Source organism: Typha angustifolia, chromosome 10 (genome assembly GCF_048772165.1).
Source record: "Typha angustifolia cultivar Huaian chromosome 10, ASM4877216v1, whole genome shotgun sequence".
In the NCBI taxonomy this organism is placed as follows: domain Eukaryota; kingdom Viridiplantae; phylum Streptophyta; class Magnoliopsida; order Poales; family Typhaceae; genus Typha; species Typha angustifolia.
Window position 1 is genome coordinate 10641760 of NC_133248.1, and position 13917 is coordinate 10655676.

The 13917-nt window shown below is 37.8% G+C and overlaps 3 protein-coding genes across 5 annotated transcripts; all 3 read left to right on the forward strand.

The window, feature by feature from the left end:
* Nucleotides 1-131: 131 nt before the first annotated feature.
* On the forward strand, nucleotides 132-4046 carry LOC140769229 (protein CONTINUOUS VASCULAR RING 1-like). Its single transcript, XM_073109868.1, has 7 exons — nucleotides 132-569; nucleotides 1662-1714; nucleotides 2183-2292; nucleotides 2756-2923; nucleotides 2993-3090; nucleotides 3351-3477; nucleotides 3599-4046. Exons 1-7 carry the CDS (start codon nucleotides 408-410, stop codon nucleotides 3694-3696), a joined length of 816 nt encoding a protein of 271 aa, XP_072965969.1. The 5' UTR covers nucleotides 132-407; the 3' UTR covers nucleotides 3697-4046.
* A 1228-nt stretch (nucleotides 4047-5274) lies between these two features.
* On the forward strand, nucleotides 5275-7592 carry LOC140768280 (uncharacterized). Of its 3 annotated transcripts, none has more exons than XM_073108510.1 (4): nucleotides 5275-5415; nucleotides 5647-6130; nucleotides 6755-6940; nucleotides 7189-7592. In XM_073108510.1, the coding sequence occupies exons 2-4, from the start codon at nucleotides 5663-5665 to the stop codon at nucleotides 7465-7467; spliced, it is 933 nt and encodes a 310-aa protein (XP_072964611.1). In that variant the 5' UTR covers nucleotides 5275-5415; nucleotides 5647-5662; the 3' UTR covers nucleotides 7468-7592. The 3 variants fall into 3 exon arrangements, with proteins under 3 accessions (XP_072964611.1, XP_072964613.1, XP_072964612.1); XM_073108512.1 differs by lacking the exon at nucleotides 5275-5415 and adding an exon at nucleotides 5418-5495; XM_073108511.1 differs by lacking the exon at nucleotides 5275-5415 and adding an exon at nucleotides 5435-5573.
* Nucleotides 7593-8451: 859 nt separating this feature from the next.
* On the forward strand, nucleotides 8452-13888 carry LOC140768406 (protein disulfide isomerase-like 1-5). The gene is made up of 12 exons (XM_073108669.1): nucleotides 8452-9266; nucleotides 9797-9926; nucleotides 10256-10421; nucleotides 10704-10822; nucleotides 11753-11833; nucleotides 11924-12010; nucleotides 12244-12315; nucleotides 12397-12465; nucleotides 12869-12946; nucleotides 13077-13211; nucleotides 13502-13555; nucleotides 13637-13888. Exons 1-12 carry the CDS (start codon nucleotides 8761-8763, stop codon nucleotides 13742-13744), a joined length of 1605 nt encoding a protein of 534 aa, XP_072964770.1. The 5' UTR covers nucleotides 8452-8760; the 3' UTR covers nucleotides 13745-13888.
* Nucleotides 13889-13917: the final 29 nt, after the last annotated feature.

A 13917-nucleotide genomic window follows, 5' to 3' on the forward strand; every position in this document is an offset into this window, starting at 1 on the left:
ATCGATCGCATCACATCAAATCGTATTAAATTAAACAGTATTATTAGGATCAAGAGGCAATTTAGATATCAGTCTTCTTACAGCGAAAATATTTTGCAAATTATTTCCTATTTTTTAGGTGTATTAGCAATTTAGCAGGAAAAAAACCCAATTAGTCTAGTATTTTGTAGATTGAGAAATATAAAATTCTTTAGGGAGAGGAGTTTGGTTTAGTTAATCACTCGCATGCATTCTTCGAGCGATACGAAGAGAGAGAGAGAGAGAGAGAGAAAGCCTCCGATTCTTCTTCGATCTGTTTCGATATTCCAAAAGCTTAACAACAAACAATAGCAAGAGGAGAGAGAGAGAGAGAGAGAGAGAGAGAGAGAGAGAGAGAGAGAGAGAGAGAGAGAGATGAGGAGAATCTGATGGGAGAAGAGAAGTCGTCGATCGCCATGGGGAGCAGGGAGAGAGATCGCGAGCTGCTGATCCCGGTGGGGGAGGACCCCGCCGACGACTCCGATTCCAAGGCCTCTTCCTCTGCCGCCGCCGCCGCGGCCGCTGGCCACCACCACCACTCCGGGAGAGAGGTCTCACTTCGATTGGTTCATCTTCTGTGATTTGATTCGTCTCTTTGTGTAGATTGGGTTCTGCTAAAGATTGGATTTTTGGTCTTGGGTTTGTTGATTTAGGGGTTGGATTTAGAGAATCCTCTTCGGGTGATCCTTAGGTTTAGGTTTTCCGATTACCTTTGTTTTCCTTGTCCAATAATTAGCTTCTGAGAGCATAAACCGTCTGTTTGGTAACGTTGCTTCGAAGTTTTGATATAGGAGCATGTTTATTAGGAAGGTATTGGCTGTTTGAATGGGGAGTATTGGGCAAAATTTATTCCGAGATAGTTCTTCTTTCCTGCATAGTTTCTTGTTCGTTGAGTACGGGCTGGATTTTAGGAAATTCATCTTAATTGATACATACTCTTGAGTTATTAGTTCCTCTTTTCTTTCCAAAAGAGCTAACCTTTGAGAGCATAAACTCCCTGTTGGGACATGTTGGTTGAAAGTTTTGTATGATTGGACCGTGCATTTGGGTTCTACTTAGACTCACTCTTTGTAGTGATTTTCCCGGTTTGTTAGGACTCAATTCTCTATACTGTCATTTTTGAACTGGTTGTTTGGTTCCGGGCATTTGGGCCAAGTTTCCTCGAAGATAGTTCCCCTCTTCTTTATTAGCTTTTACTTACTGATTAAAACTTAGTAAACAATTTAATGAATCTTATTGGTACTCAAAGTCTCAAAGAACCGTTTGTTGCTTCAGTAGAGGTGTTTGGTATCATAACTCTTACATATTGTATATTCTGAGAGTTCTTATCTGTACTGTTTCTTATTTTCCATAACCTTTTCTGAGTTCTTAATGAGATTTTATATTTATTTGTGTCTGTGTCATTCATGTCTGAAACCACGGTAGAACTGCCTCACATTTAAGACTAGGTTAGGTTTTCCTATGTGACTACTAGATATCAGCTCCCTAGGTTCCAGAGAATAGTCTTCCACTCCAAATGATGAGCAGCTAAAAAACTTCTGAATTGTTTTGGGATGCAACCTGGGGCTCATTTTATGGTTTTCACTAATAAGTTTATTAAGAAGCTTAACATTATTTTAACCGGAAAAAGTGATACCTTGCAGGCGTTCTACAAAGTTGTCCGTAGTTGGGCTTCAAAAAAGTTCATGACTGGATGGTGAGTCTGTTTCTCCTCTTTTAGTACCAAAATTTCTATTGAACTGATAAGCAGGGACATTCGACTTCATTTGTCCTCGTGTTTACTCTTTGTTCATACTGGTAGTGCCAATCTGGATGAAATGTTATTCTTACAAGAACTTGTCTCAGCTTAATGGAGAACTGTATTATATGACTCTGTAGCGAGCATAGAAGATAGAAAGCATCATACTGCACTGCTTCATTTCCTTTTCCTTGACAAACTTAGAGAACATTTTCTTTTATTCGTGCACTATAGAAAATGTCAGACTCTTCTCCTTGAGATAAATTATTGACACTGGTCGCTTGCCAATCTCACTTTCAAATTTCTACCATATTTTTGGATTGTATCCATAGGAGTATTTGAAGTTTTTAAAGAAATGATGTTATGAGTTATATTCCGTAGTTCCTAATTGTATTGTCTTTCTTAACATATCTTTGTATTTTGCAGTGTGATCCTGTTTCCGATTGCTATAACTTTCTATATCACCTGGTGGTTTATTCGTTTTGTGGATGGATTTTTCTCTCCAATATATGCTCAACTTGGAATGAACATATTTGGTATGGATATCATATATTTTGTGTGGACCATATTTTTAATTGCTTATACTGTATCAGTGTAACTGTTTTGAGTTTGCTCCATATATATTGTCAGCAGATTAACTTATTTAAGTGTTGTAACTAGGTTACAGGTATGATAATTATCATGTACTACATCTATTTCTTAATCTGACCTTACTTGAGGTTATGCAGTGTGTTGGTTTGCCTCTCTGATATTAGTATAACTGGATCTTTAATCTGGTATGATCTTCACGTTTCCAACAGAATGAATGGTCATTTGCTCTGATTGGTGCGTTGGCCTTTTAGCATGGTTATTGACATCCTATAGGCTGGGTGCTTTTGTTGGCCTGTCAAGTTTCTTTATATTATTTATGTACTCTCTTCTAACTAAAGATTGTTTAAGATAGTCCTGCTCCAGATTCTTACATTTCTGATTAAATGAGTGGATTCTTTCTCTTGTCAGGACTTGGTTTTATAACTTCAATAACATTCATCTTCTTGGTTGGAGTGTTCATGTCATCCTGGCTTGGGGCTTCCATCCTTGGTCTCGGAGAGTGGTTTATCAAAAGAATGCCATTCGTCCGCCATATTTACAATGCCTCCAAGCAAATTAGTGCCGCCATATCACCTGGTTAATTTCCTTTTCCTGTATGTCTGTGGTAATTTTGCTTATTCTTAGCACTAATATTCTGAGCTACAGATCAGAACAAACAAGCCTTCAAGGAAGTCGCTATTATAAGGCACCCCAGAATCGGTGAATACGCTTTTGGATTCATCACTTCCTCAGTTGTTCTTCAGGTTAAAGAGAATCATGACCACTAATGCTTTTGATGGTTTTAAATGCATCTCAAATAGTATCTAATGTGCAAAAATGTTTTCTTATTAATGGGTAAAATGAATGTAGTTTTTAACAAGCCAATTCCAGAACTGGAATATCATGCAGTTATGTATTTGCATGAAATATTTTCCTGGCAAGCAATTATATTTTCACTGCCTTACTGATCCTTTTCCCAATCAACTTATAGTTTATGTTTTATTTTCTTCTGTCACATTGACAGGGTTATTCTGGTGAGGAGGAGCTATGCTGTGTCTATGTTCCAACTAACCATCTCTACATTGGTGATATATTCCTTGTCAACTCCATGGATGTTATCAGACCAAACTTATCTGTTCGTGAAGGAATAGGTAGCCCTGGTCTTCTTTGTTGGCATTAATCTTTTCTTGTTTTTGGCTATGCTATAATTTGGTCTCTTATTATGTTTTATTTCATGCCTTTAACATTCTTTAATCCATTTTTTTATTGTAGAGATTGTAGTCTCAGGGGGCATGTCGATGCCTCAAGTACTCTCTACACTGGATCCACACAGGATCCAAGTGGAAAGGGCGAGATCTAGTCGAAGCTGAAATATAAATCCTTTTCCTGACTCCATTAGTTTGCACCGTCAGATTTGGCCACAGATTGATCTTTCTTTTTGGTTTTCAGGTTTCCTTTTTTTCTCCTTTGTGTTATGCTGATCAGGTAGATTGTAATGGCATGTAAAATTCTTGCTCAAATATTCATTGTTGTGTAAAGTTAGGTGAAGCAGGTAGAGAATTTTTTTTTTTTTTCAATCTCCTGCATGGGAATTATTATCATATAACATGACAGGTTAAATTAACAATGGTTATCTGAGCATCCTATAACATTTCTTGTTCATCTGGGATACTAGATTTATATTAGTTTCAGAATAAGAAATCTTATTCTTATCATTTCAGATCTGTTAATCCAGATTTTGATCTATGGTTGCCATCAAGGAGTCAAGTGCCATAAAGACATGCTTCTTGTTTCTCATATCTTAGTGACTACTTTTACCTCCATTCAGCTTTTTAAGGAATATATATCAAATCCACCTTTCCTGCCGATTTCTTTACCCCTAAAAATAGTGAAGAAAGATTGAAGTCATTGATTAGCTCATTCCATGTATAAAGCTATGTATCAGAATTTATTCTTTCATTTGCCTTTGTGCCAGCTTAAGCATAAGAGTACAGTTGATGTTGAACCAATTAGAATTACTTGCCCTTGAAAATAATATGGTTGTAACTTGAAATCTTTTTTGTATGCCCTTTTCCTAGCAAATAACTTACTACTCAATCTAATTTATACACCTAATAGCTCTGGCTCTGTTAATAATGTGTTGTTTTCTTGTACTTTATACCCAAAAAAATCAAAGCAAGTTGGGTTGTTATAATTTTGGAGTTCTCTTTGATAATGAAGAGATTAAAACAAAAACTGATGATCTCATTCCAGAAGGTGATATTACCCTTCTTTATAACCTATCAGAACTCAAAACCCAAAGCTGGTGATGGTGTAAATCTTCATGAAGAATCTTTATGAAACATTGATTTCAAAACCTTGTTTACTATGTGGTAATTTTCTCTGGGAACTTTGTTTCTATCAAGAATTCATGTATGTCTGCATTAATTGCTCTTGGATAGTGGGTAGAAAATGGTATACATAATATCCTAATGCCATTGCATTGATCACACTATACCAACCCCAACAACTTCACTCCAATGAGCAACAGTCATTTGCACATGATATACCATGCATATTAATTTCTAAAAAGATCACCACTCAAATTTTCTTCCAGATAATTGCTGATAAATAAGGCACCTATTAAGACATCCATTTTTTTTTTCTAAAAGAAATTAATTGCAAGATAAATTTTTAAATGAGAAAGGAAAATTCCAAGAATTAAATTTAGTATATATTTAGAAAATAAAAGGAGGACAAAATTGAAATGGAGGAGAATAGAAGGGCAGAAACTCCTGCCGACACTTCGAAAAAGCGGAAGCCTGGCCACGCGATCAGCTGCTTACACCGAATGGCAAACAGGCTTTTGCATCTTGCCACGTCAATGGGAGTACCGAAATGTGCAGGAGCGTCTGCTGGAAACCGGACAGCGGATCCGGTGCTACCCACTTAACTCTCGCTCGTCTTCCTCGTCTACTCTCTGCTGTCCCCAGTCCCCTCCACTGCTTTCCTTGGAGTTCGTCTGTGAGTCGAGCGGAAACGCCTCGTTTCCGTTTCCCCTCTTTAATATATATACATATATTTGATACGCGGAAGCGTTTCCCGTAGAGGTAACGCATTAATCTCTCTCCACGTCTCTCTTTTTCTGGCGTAAGATTTATGATCTTAGATAGAATCATCGAGAGGGCTGGTAAGTGTAAATTTGTCGTCCCAGTTTGGTACCCGTTGCCAAATTGTTTTCCAGGAGAGATTTTGATCTCATTTAGCGGTAAAATTTTCTTGTTTTCGCTCCAATTCTTGTCACAAATTTGATTTGGGTGACAATACGCTCTTTGTTGCAGTCTTCCAAGGTTTCATATGATGCATGCAAAATCCGACTCGGATGTCACCAGCTTAGCCGCATCGTCGCCGCCTCGCTCCCCGAAGAGGCCGGTGTACTACGTGCAGAGCCCGTCGAGGGACTCGCATGACGGCGACAAGTCGTCGTCGATCCAAGCCACGCCGGTTTACAACAGCCCCATGGAGTCCCCCTCGCACCCGTCCTTCGGCCGCCACTCGAGGGAGTCGTCCGCGAGCCGGTTCTCCGGGAACCTGCGGTCGTCGTGGGGCCGCAAGGCGAGCCGGAAGAGGGTTAACGACAAGGGTTGGCCGGAGTGCAATGTGATCCAGGAAGAGGGTAATTATGATGATCTTCATGAGGATAAGGGGATCTCCCGCCGTTGTCAGCTTGTTCTGGCTTTCCTCGGCTTTGTTCTTCTGTTTACTGTCTTCTGCCTCATCATATGGGGTGCTGCCCGGCCTTATGACGCAGATATTATTGTCAAGGTACAATCCATTTGCATTAGGGATGATTCCTTGTTCTCTTTGTTGTCTAATGGTTGGTGATGAGTTGATAAATTCGGGTAGGAGTTAAAGATGGATTTTTCTTTCTTTTGATTTCAAGGTTATTTATAAAATCATGTTTCCTTGCTGCGATTGTTCGATAATTTACTGGAAGACGAGCAGAGTGTTGTGACTTCAGCAGTACTTGGTGATCAGAAAGGAAACTGGAAGTGCTGATGAAGGAACACCCTCTTTATCTTTAAAACATCAATATAAGCATTACGATAGTAAGGTTTTTTTTTTTTTTAGTGTGAACAGATCGATCGGTGAGGACTTGTTGTTCAACTCGCACATCTCGATCTTCTGGATCGAGTTTGTTGGTATTTAGAGAAAGTCTCTTCATCCTGTGCTCGTTTGCGCATGTTATTTTGAGCTTAATTGTTACAGTGCCTTCAAGTTCTTACGAATAAGATGAGATTCCACAGCAGGTCTTATTAAAACGAGGAACTGAGATCGACTACTATGAATTGTTTAAAGTTCTGATAGTGAGGGTTAAGCATAAGTGTATGAAGGTGGAAACCTTATCTTTTCTGGATAATTTATGCTAACTTATCATTGTTGTCATAGAGCCTGGCAGTGAATAACTTTTACGCTGGAGAGGGTACAGACAGCACTGGAGTTCCGACCAAGTTGGTCACGGTGAACTGTTCTTTAAAGATAAATGTGCACAACCCTGCTACTATGTTTGGCATTCATGTTACTTCGAAAACTATTCATCTCATCTTTTCCGAGATTACTGTTGCTTCTGGCGAGGTAATTCATCATCCTTCAGTTCTGAGAGTACCATTTCTACAAGTTCTTGTTGCTAAGATCACCTTTTTTTATTTCTTTGTATGATACGTTTATTTCTCCAGTAATCTGACGGTTATATTTCACTAAACTGCAGTCTGGATTCTTAGAAATGTCACAGATGTTATTCAATTCAAAGGCACTCCTTTTATCGCCAGGTTGAAAACTATCATGGTTTAAAAACCTTCTCTTCTTTTGCCTTCTGATTGCAGCTGAGCAAGTACTACCAGCCAAGAAAGAGCCACCGGACTGTGTCTGTAGTTTTACATGGTGAAAAGATTCCTCTTTATGGAGCAGGAGCAGGTCTGGCTCTATCTAGCACCGGCGGTGCAGTCCCGTTGATGCTCGACTTTGAGATCACCTCTCGGGGATACGTCGTCGGAAAGCTGGTCAGGGTGACGCACCGGAAGCATGTCTCATGCCCGGTTGTTGTTGATTCCAAGAACACGAAACCGATCAAATTCTCGCGGAAGTCATGTACCTATGTCTGAATCCTAGTTTTGATGTAAGGAAACTAGCCATCAATTGAGAGAAACGTTGTTCTTATTTATAGTAGTTGTGTAGTCGTAATCATATTTGTTGCATGACAGGTACTAATAAAAACGTTTAATACTAAGCTTCAAAGTTTGCTTCAATTTTCTTTTCTTCCTATTCTTGTTAGTTAATTGTTAAAGGGGCAAATTTACAGTGTGTGCATTTAATGTTCAAATTTTCTCATAGAAAAAGGAAGCAGATCTGCATCATGTGATGCTCGAAGAGAATGGAAGAAAAGTTGACCACCGTAGCCTGACTGTCGAATGTTATGAGTTTGAATTACCCAGTAAATGTTAGGTTACACACCTGTGATTGTTCGTTCTCTTTAATCAATCTCGGTCTACCAAACTCGTGCGAATTTTTGACCAAATTAGACCTATTTTTGACTGAAATTGTTTAAATCACAATTTTAATATTAAAATGGATCTATTTTACTGTAGTCCTAAATAAAATACTAATGTAATCTATATTTTTTATTTTAAAAATATGCTGAAATTTATACTGAAAACTTAAAACTCAAAGCCAACTATACTTAGAATCGTAAAAGAAAAATAAAACTATCCGTAGCTCTTTTAAATTTAAGTTCAAATAAAATGCTTAATCTTTTAGTATTTTTTAAATATAAAATATTAAGAGAGAGAGAGAGAGAGAGAGAGAGAGCGTTTTATAAAATAAATTTTTTGACATTATTATCTAAAGATAAAACGCTTGAATTTTATCATATGGTTAGTTTGGACAGAAACTCTTTACTTGTGCGTCCAAAAGGCGAAGTCTTGTGCGTACTTTGCGCCGCCATCGGCGCAAGTTTATTGCAAAACTATAGAAATATATTTTAAGATCCCATCAGAACGACGAAGAAATCCAACCCCCAAATACTTATTACTATTTAAATTTGGAACTGTCCATCAATCATGGTCAATGGTAAATTGGTAACAACATTTTGGATCTTAGAATGGGAAAGAACAAATTCTCTTTTCTAGCAAGTGTTGAAAATTACCTTCCAAAGCTACAGATGTCGAACCGACTTCTAACCCTTTCACACTCCACTCCTCCCAAGTGAGAACGCCGACCGATGCAAGATTGGATTTTTTAGCGTGTTAAAACCCTTCCAATCTCTTTAATCCCAATTAAATCTCATCAACTCTTTGATCCTTCCGACTTCTCTTGAAGCTTCAAGCAAAACCCAATTCCCAAAATTTGATCTTTTTTGCATTAAATCTATCTATCTTCTTCTTCTTCTTCTCCTCATCATGCCTTTGACAAGACCCACGAGATTTTTCCTCATTATCACCCTGTCTCTTCTCCTCTTCCAATCCCTCTTCCTTCTACCTCGCGCTTCCCACATTGACGAAATCGACGACGATTTAGATGGCCTAGAAGAGCTATTAGCGATCGACGAAGAGGAGGAGAAGAAGGGCGGAGCGGATCAAGGAAAGCTCTCAGAGGCTAAGGTCCTGAGCAAGGCCCAAAGGATTGTTCTTGAGCTCAGCAATGACAATGCCAAGCGAGTGATCGATGAGAACGAGCTCGTTCTGCTTCTGGGTTATGCTCCTTGGTGCCCGAGGAGCGCCGAGTTGATGCCCCGATTCGCCGAGGCTGCCGCGAAGCTCAGGGAGATGGGTCGTCCTGTAATCATGGCGAAGATTGACGCAGAGCGGCACCCCAAGGCTGCATCTCTTCTTGGAATCAAGGGGTTTCCAACCATTCTTCTCTTTGTTAATGGGAGTTCGCAGATTTATTCTGGCGGTTTCACAGCGTAAGATCTCTCGTTTGTGTTGTCGGTCATGTAGGAAATATGACTTGTTTCGTTGGCCAATTGGTTATTCTAAAATTTAGTAAATTTACTTAGAATGATATGTGAATTTGTTTTTAAGAGCATCCTTGATTCTTTTGTTTGTGGGTAATTATTCATTTCTGTGTAATAGAATCTACATTGTTATGAAACTGAGTGTTTTATCAGCTGGTGGTTGAAAGAAAGTAAACTATTTTCTATATTTTGGCATCAGTCAGATTTGCTTCATTGCATGTTACCTTTACCTTAACTTTTCTTTGTTCTTCCACGACCCATTCTATTAGGAGTGGGGAACATTAACTTTATGGATTATACTGGGGTGCCCATAGTTATATGCATTATTAGACCTGTTCATATATCATCCTTTAATCTTTTCAGTCAAGCCCGCATATGTAGCATGTCCTACCACTTATGGAAAGTTTACAAGTGGCATTAACTATGTTCTTGAACTTTTATATTGATGCCATCCTTCCTCTTATCTTTTTTGAAAAAAGGGAGGAGATAGTTATCTGGACAAGAAAGAAGACTGGTGTTCCGGTTATTAGACTATCTTCAAAAGATTCAGCAGAAGAGTTCCTCCAAATGCATCATATATTTACTATTGGTCTTTTTGAAAGCTACGAGGTAATTTTAACTATTTGCCAAACCTGTGGTTTGCTTTTGGCATGAAAGAGTTATAATGATAATGGTAATATTGAAGCTTAAGAACTTCACAAGGTTCTTTATAAACAGGAAATAACTTAAATCTGATTGGTTCTTCTTCCACCTGCTAAGAACCACGTAATACCTTGGAGGCCATAAATACTGTGGTCAATGCTATGTTGTACAAATCTTTAGCTGTTTGTGATATGATGCACAGATCTGTAGCTGTTTAATTATTATCTATGATATTTGTATGGAGCAGCTGAAATTGTGTGGCATCTCATGTGCCATGGTCTGGAAATCTTTTGCAGGGACCTGAGTATATCGAATTTTTGAAAGCAGCAATCACAGAAAATGAAATACAGTTTGTTGAAACTAATGACAAGAGTGTAGCCAGAGTTCTAGTTCCAGATATTGTATCTGAGAAGTTATTCATTGGCCTGGTGAAACGTGAACCGGAGAGGTTTGAAAATTTTGGTGAGTTTATGCATCTTGGGCTTCCTTCTTTCGTAACACTTCTTATTCTTGTGGACCTCCCATTGGAGCATCCTATGCTTCAGGTTTTCAGAAATGGGCAGTTAGACGTATCCACCAAGTCTGTGCTTGCCACTCTGGCAAGTTAATCTAATTAACAATTTCAAAGTTAAAATGCTTTACCTTGTAGATCAGGAACTTCTTTTCTGCTTATCAAGTGTTCAACAATAAATATTATCTGACCAGTTACTAACAAATAGCACCATTCTTTATTTGGGTTTGCAGAGGGTTCTTTTGAAGAAGAAAAAATATTGCAGTTTGTAGAGTATAACAAGTTCCCCTTAGTTACCGTGTTGACTGATCAAAATTCTGCAAGAGTCTACTCTAGCCCTATTAAACACCAGGTTCCTGTTACTTATTTATCTTTTGCCTTGTTCTCTTTTTCTTCTTATATCACTTTATACTTCTAGAAGTTGCTGTGTAATTGTACTGATCAGTCTGTGATGAGATTATGTGAAATATGCAACTCAAAAAAGTACTTGGCCAGTGGGCCTTATGCAGGAGGCATATGCACAGCTTAATTGTTTTCTAACCTTTGAAAAAATTGGATGTAACCAAAGTTGTGATAAAGGCTTGGTCATCATTATTGCTGTCATGGCGAAACAAAAGATGTACTTATTTAATTCTTAGAACACAGTCATTTATACTATGTAGACTTGAAGTTAAATATTGAACAGAAATCTCGGACTCTAATCTTTATTGCATATCTTTAAGTGCACGACTGCATAATTCGTATTGACAGTACTATGTTTTTTAAATTGTGTCATAAAGCTTGAACCACATCTTTGTTCTATTCTCTAACTGCCTAAATTTTTGTTAAACCGTTGCTCCATGCACCCTCCGCCCCCCTACTCAAAACATCTCTTCCTTCTGCCTGTCACATCTGGTATCATGCTTGAGGAAGCATGCGTGCGAAGAGAAAGCAAGAGAGGGAAAAATGTTGCTGATAGAGAAAGGAAACTGAGGTTCTAAAATTGAGTGGTAGGAAGATGATAAACACTTAAAAGTTTGGTGATTATGCAGAGTGCTGTGAGAGTTTAATAGGAAAGACCAAGATAATAGTTAATACCATTAGCATCTTATTGAAGACTGTCCCCTTATTAAGGTCTTACTTGATCAGTATAATTGTTTTGGAATGAAATAGAATGAGGTTCTTGTATAGTCTAGCTTAAACACAATCTACACACATACAGATATGCTAACCTATGTGCAAAAGTATGTCATGGTTCTTGATTCTACATGTATAATTAGTTGACTTTAATTCTATATTTTAGGTTTTTATTTTTGCAAAAGCTGATGACTTTGAGAAGCTCCAATTGCTCCTTCAAGAGGTTGCCAGAAGATATAAAACTAAGGTTTGTAAGTGCTGATTATAGAAGTCTTTCATTGATCTGTTGTCATGATGTAGCTAGAAATCTTAATGACTGTTTTGCTAAATGATGCAGATAATGTTTGTCTATGTAGACGTAGCTGAAGATAACCTTGCAAAGCCATTTCTTACTTTATTTGGGCTTGAACCAGAAGAGCCTATTGTAAGTTCATTGTGGTCTATTATGTGCAAGTTCATCTTAGTTTCTAAAATATATTAATCAATTCCCATGGCATCTGATATATATATCTATTCAGCACCATTAAGTCATTTAAAAACGTCAAGACTTTTACCTGCACAAGGATACTTCTTAATCTGTCTCTCATATGAGTAGCCACCATCATCTTATTTGGGTTGCTAGCCAACATGATTATATGCTTTTTATTTGATGTGCAGGTTACTGCATTCGATAACAGGATAGGGTCTAAGCACTTGATGGAGTCAGAACTTACAGCAAACAAATTAGAGGTACTCATTCTAGCATGTACTTTTCCCCCTTTATTACAGAATCCTGGGCATATATTGTGGCATCTTTTTGTTCATTTTCAGGAATTTTGCTCAGCGCTGCTGGATCATACTCTGTCACCATTCTTCAAATCAGAACCAATGCCCAATGAAGTAAGCATTCATTTAAGACCTTGCTGCAACCAATATATGGGGCGGCTAATTTCTTTGACCAGAGATCAGTGAATTGAGTTATCTGAAACTACAAACTGCCAAAACTTAATACTTGATGAGTCAGACTACAGCTGAAATAAAACCAATAGTTCGAACCATGATGAGTCAGAACAATGGCAACAAACAGAACATTCTTGCCTGGTTTTGAATGGGTCCAACCAATATAATGCATGCACTAGACTGCTATTATTTGGAGAATCAGAAAATATACTTTGCTTTCATACTGAGTACCTTCACTTAATTTGAGTCTGGTTAAATCCTTTCCCAGTAGTCTGGTATTTTCTATGATCAATTTATATCTACCATGTGGACTTACAATGCATTTGATCTGGTGAAAATGCAGAAGGGATTAATTGAAAAGGTTGTTGGTAGGACATTTGATGCTTCGGTATTGGAAAGTCCGGAAAATGTATTTCTGGAGGTATACCTGTTAATTTGTGTAACCTTTTCAAACTGATCATTTCTAATCTTTGCTGCAGATTTCACATTTTTTATCATTGCTAAATTTTATTTTAGCATAATTTCATGCATCTCTTTATCTGGAATTAAAGGTGTACACACCCTGGTGCATTGACTGTGAAGCTACAACAAAGCAGATAGAGAAGTTGGCCAAGCATTTTAAAGGAATGAACAATCTAAAATTTGCCAGAATAGATGCTTCTCTGAATGAACACCCAAAACTGCGGGTAAGTTGTGCTGCCATTAAGCAGTCTGGAAAATACATAGCAAGTCTGCATATGAAGGATTTTTTCTATTTTTTTTTGGTTGGGGGGGTGGGGGTGGGGGGGTCTGTCATGTTTTGGTGAATCCTATTCACTTTACTTGAATACAGTTTGCGAAAATGTTTATATGTCTGATCTCAGATTCATGGAAAGCTAAGTAACAGATTTAATACCTAGATATGCACAAGGGGCATAGCTATTAGTTGAAATGACAAAATTTCTAGGAAATGATGTTTTCCATAACAATGTTGCAGGTGAACAACTACCCGACAATCCTTTTTTACACTGCTGGAGACAAATCAAACCCGGTATTTACATCCAAAAATTGCTTTCTCAATACGGTACGTTTGCCCTCAAGTCCATTGTTTGACATCTTACTAACTGTGCAGATCAAACTGGCAAAGAAATCAAGCTTGAAAGATATGATAGGTTTCATCAAAGAAAATATGAACCATGAGGGCAAAGATTTATCTAATGCCAAGAAGGATGAACTATGATGGACCATTCTGACCTCATTTGAAATATACTTCTTAGTTTTAGAACTCCTTTCACATTGTCAACAAAAACTTTGATCAAGCATTAACATATTGATGTCTGGATGTAACAGTAGAATAATTTTTTATGGCAGTTCTCTTCTGTAATTTCCTTAAAGAGATAAATGCTAGTACCA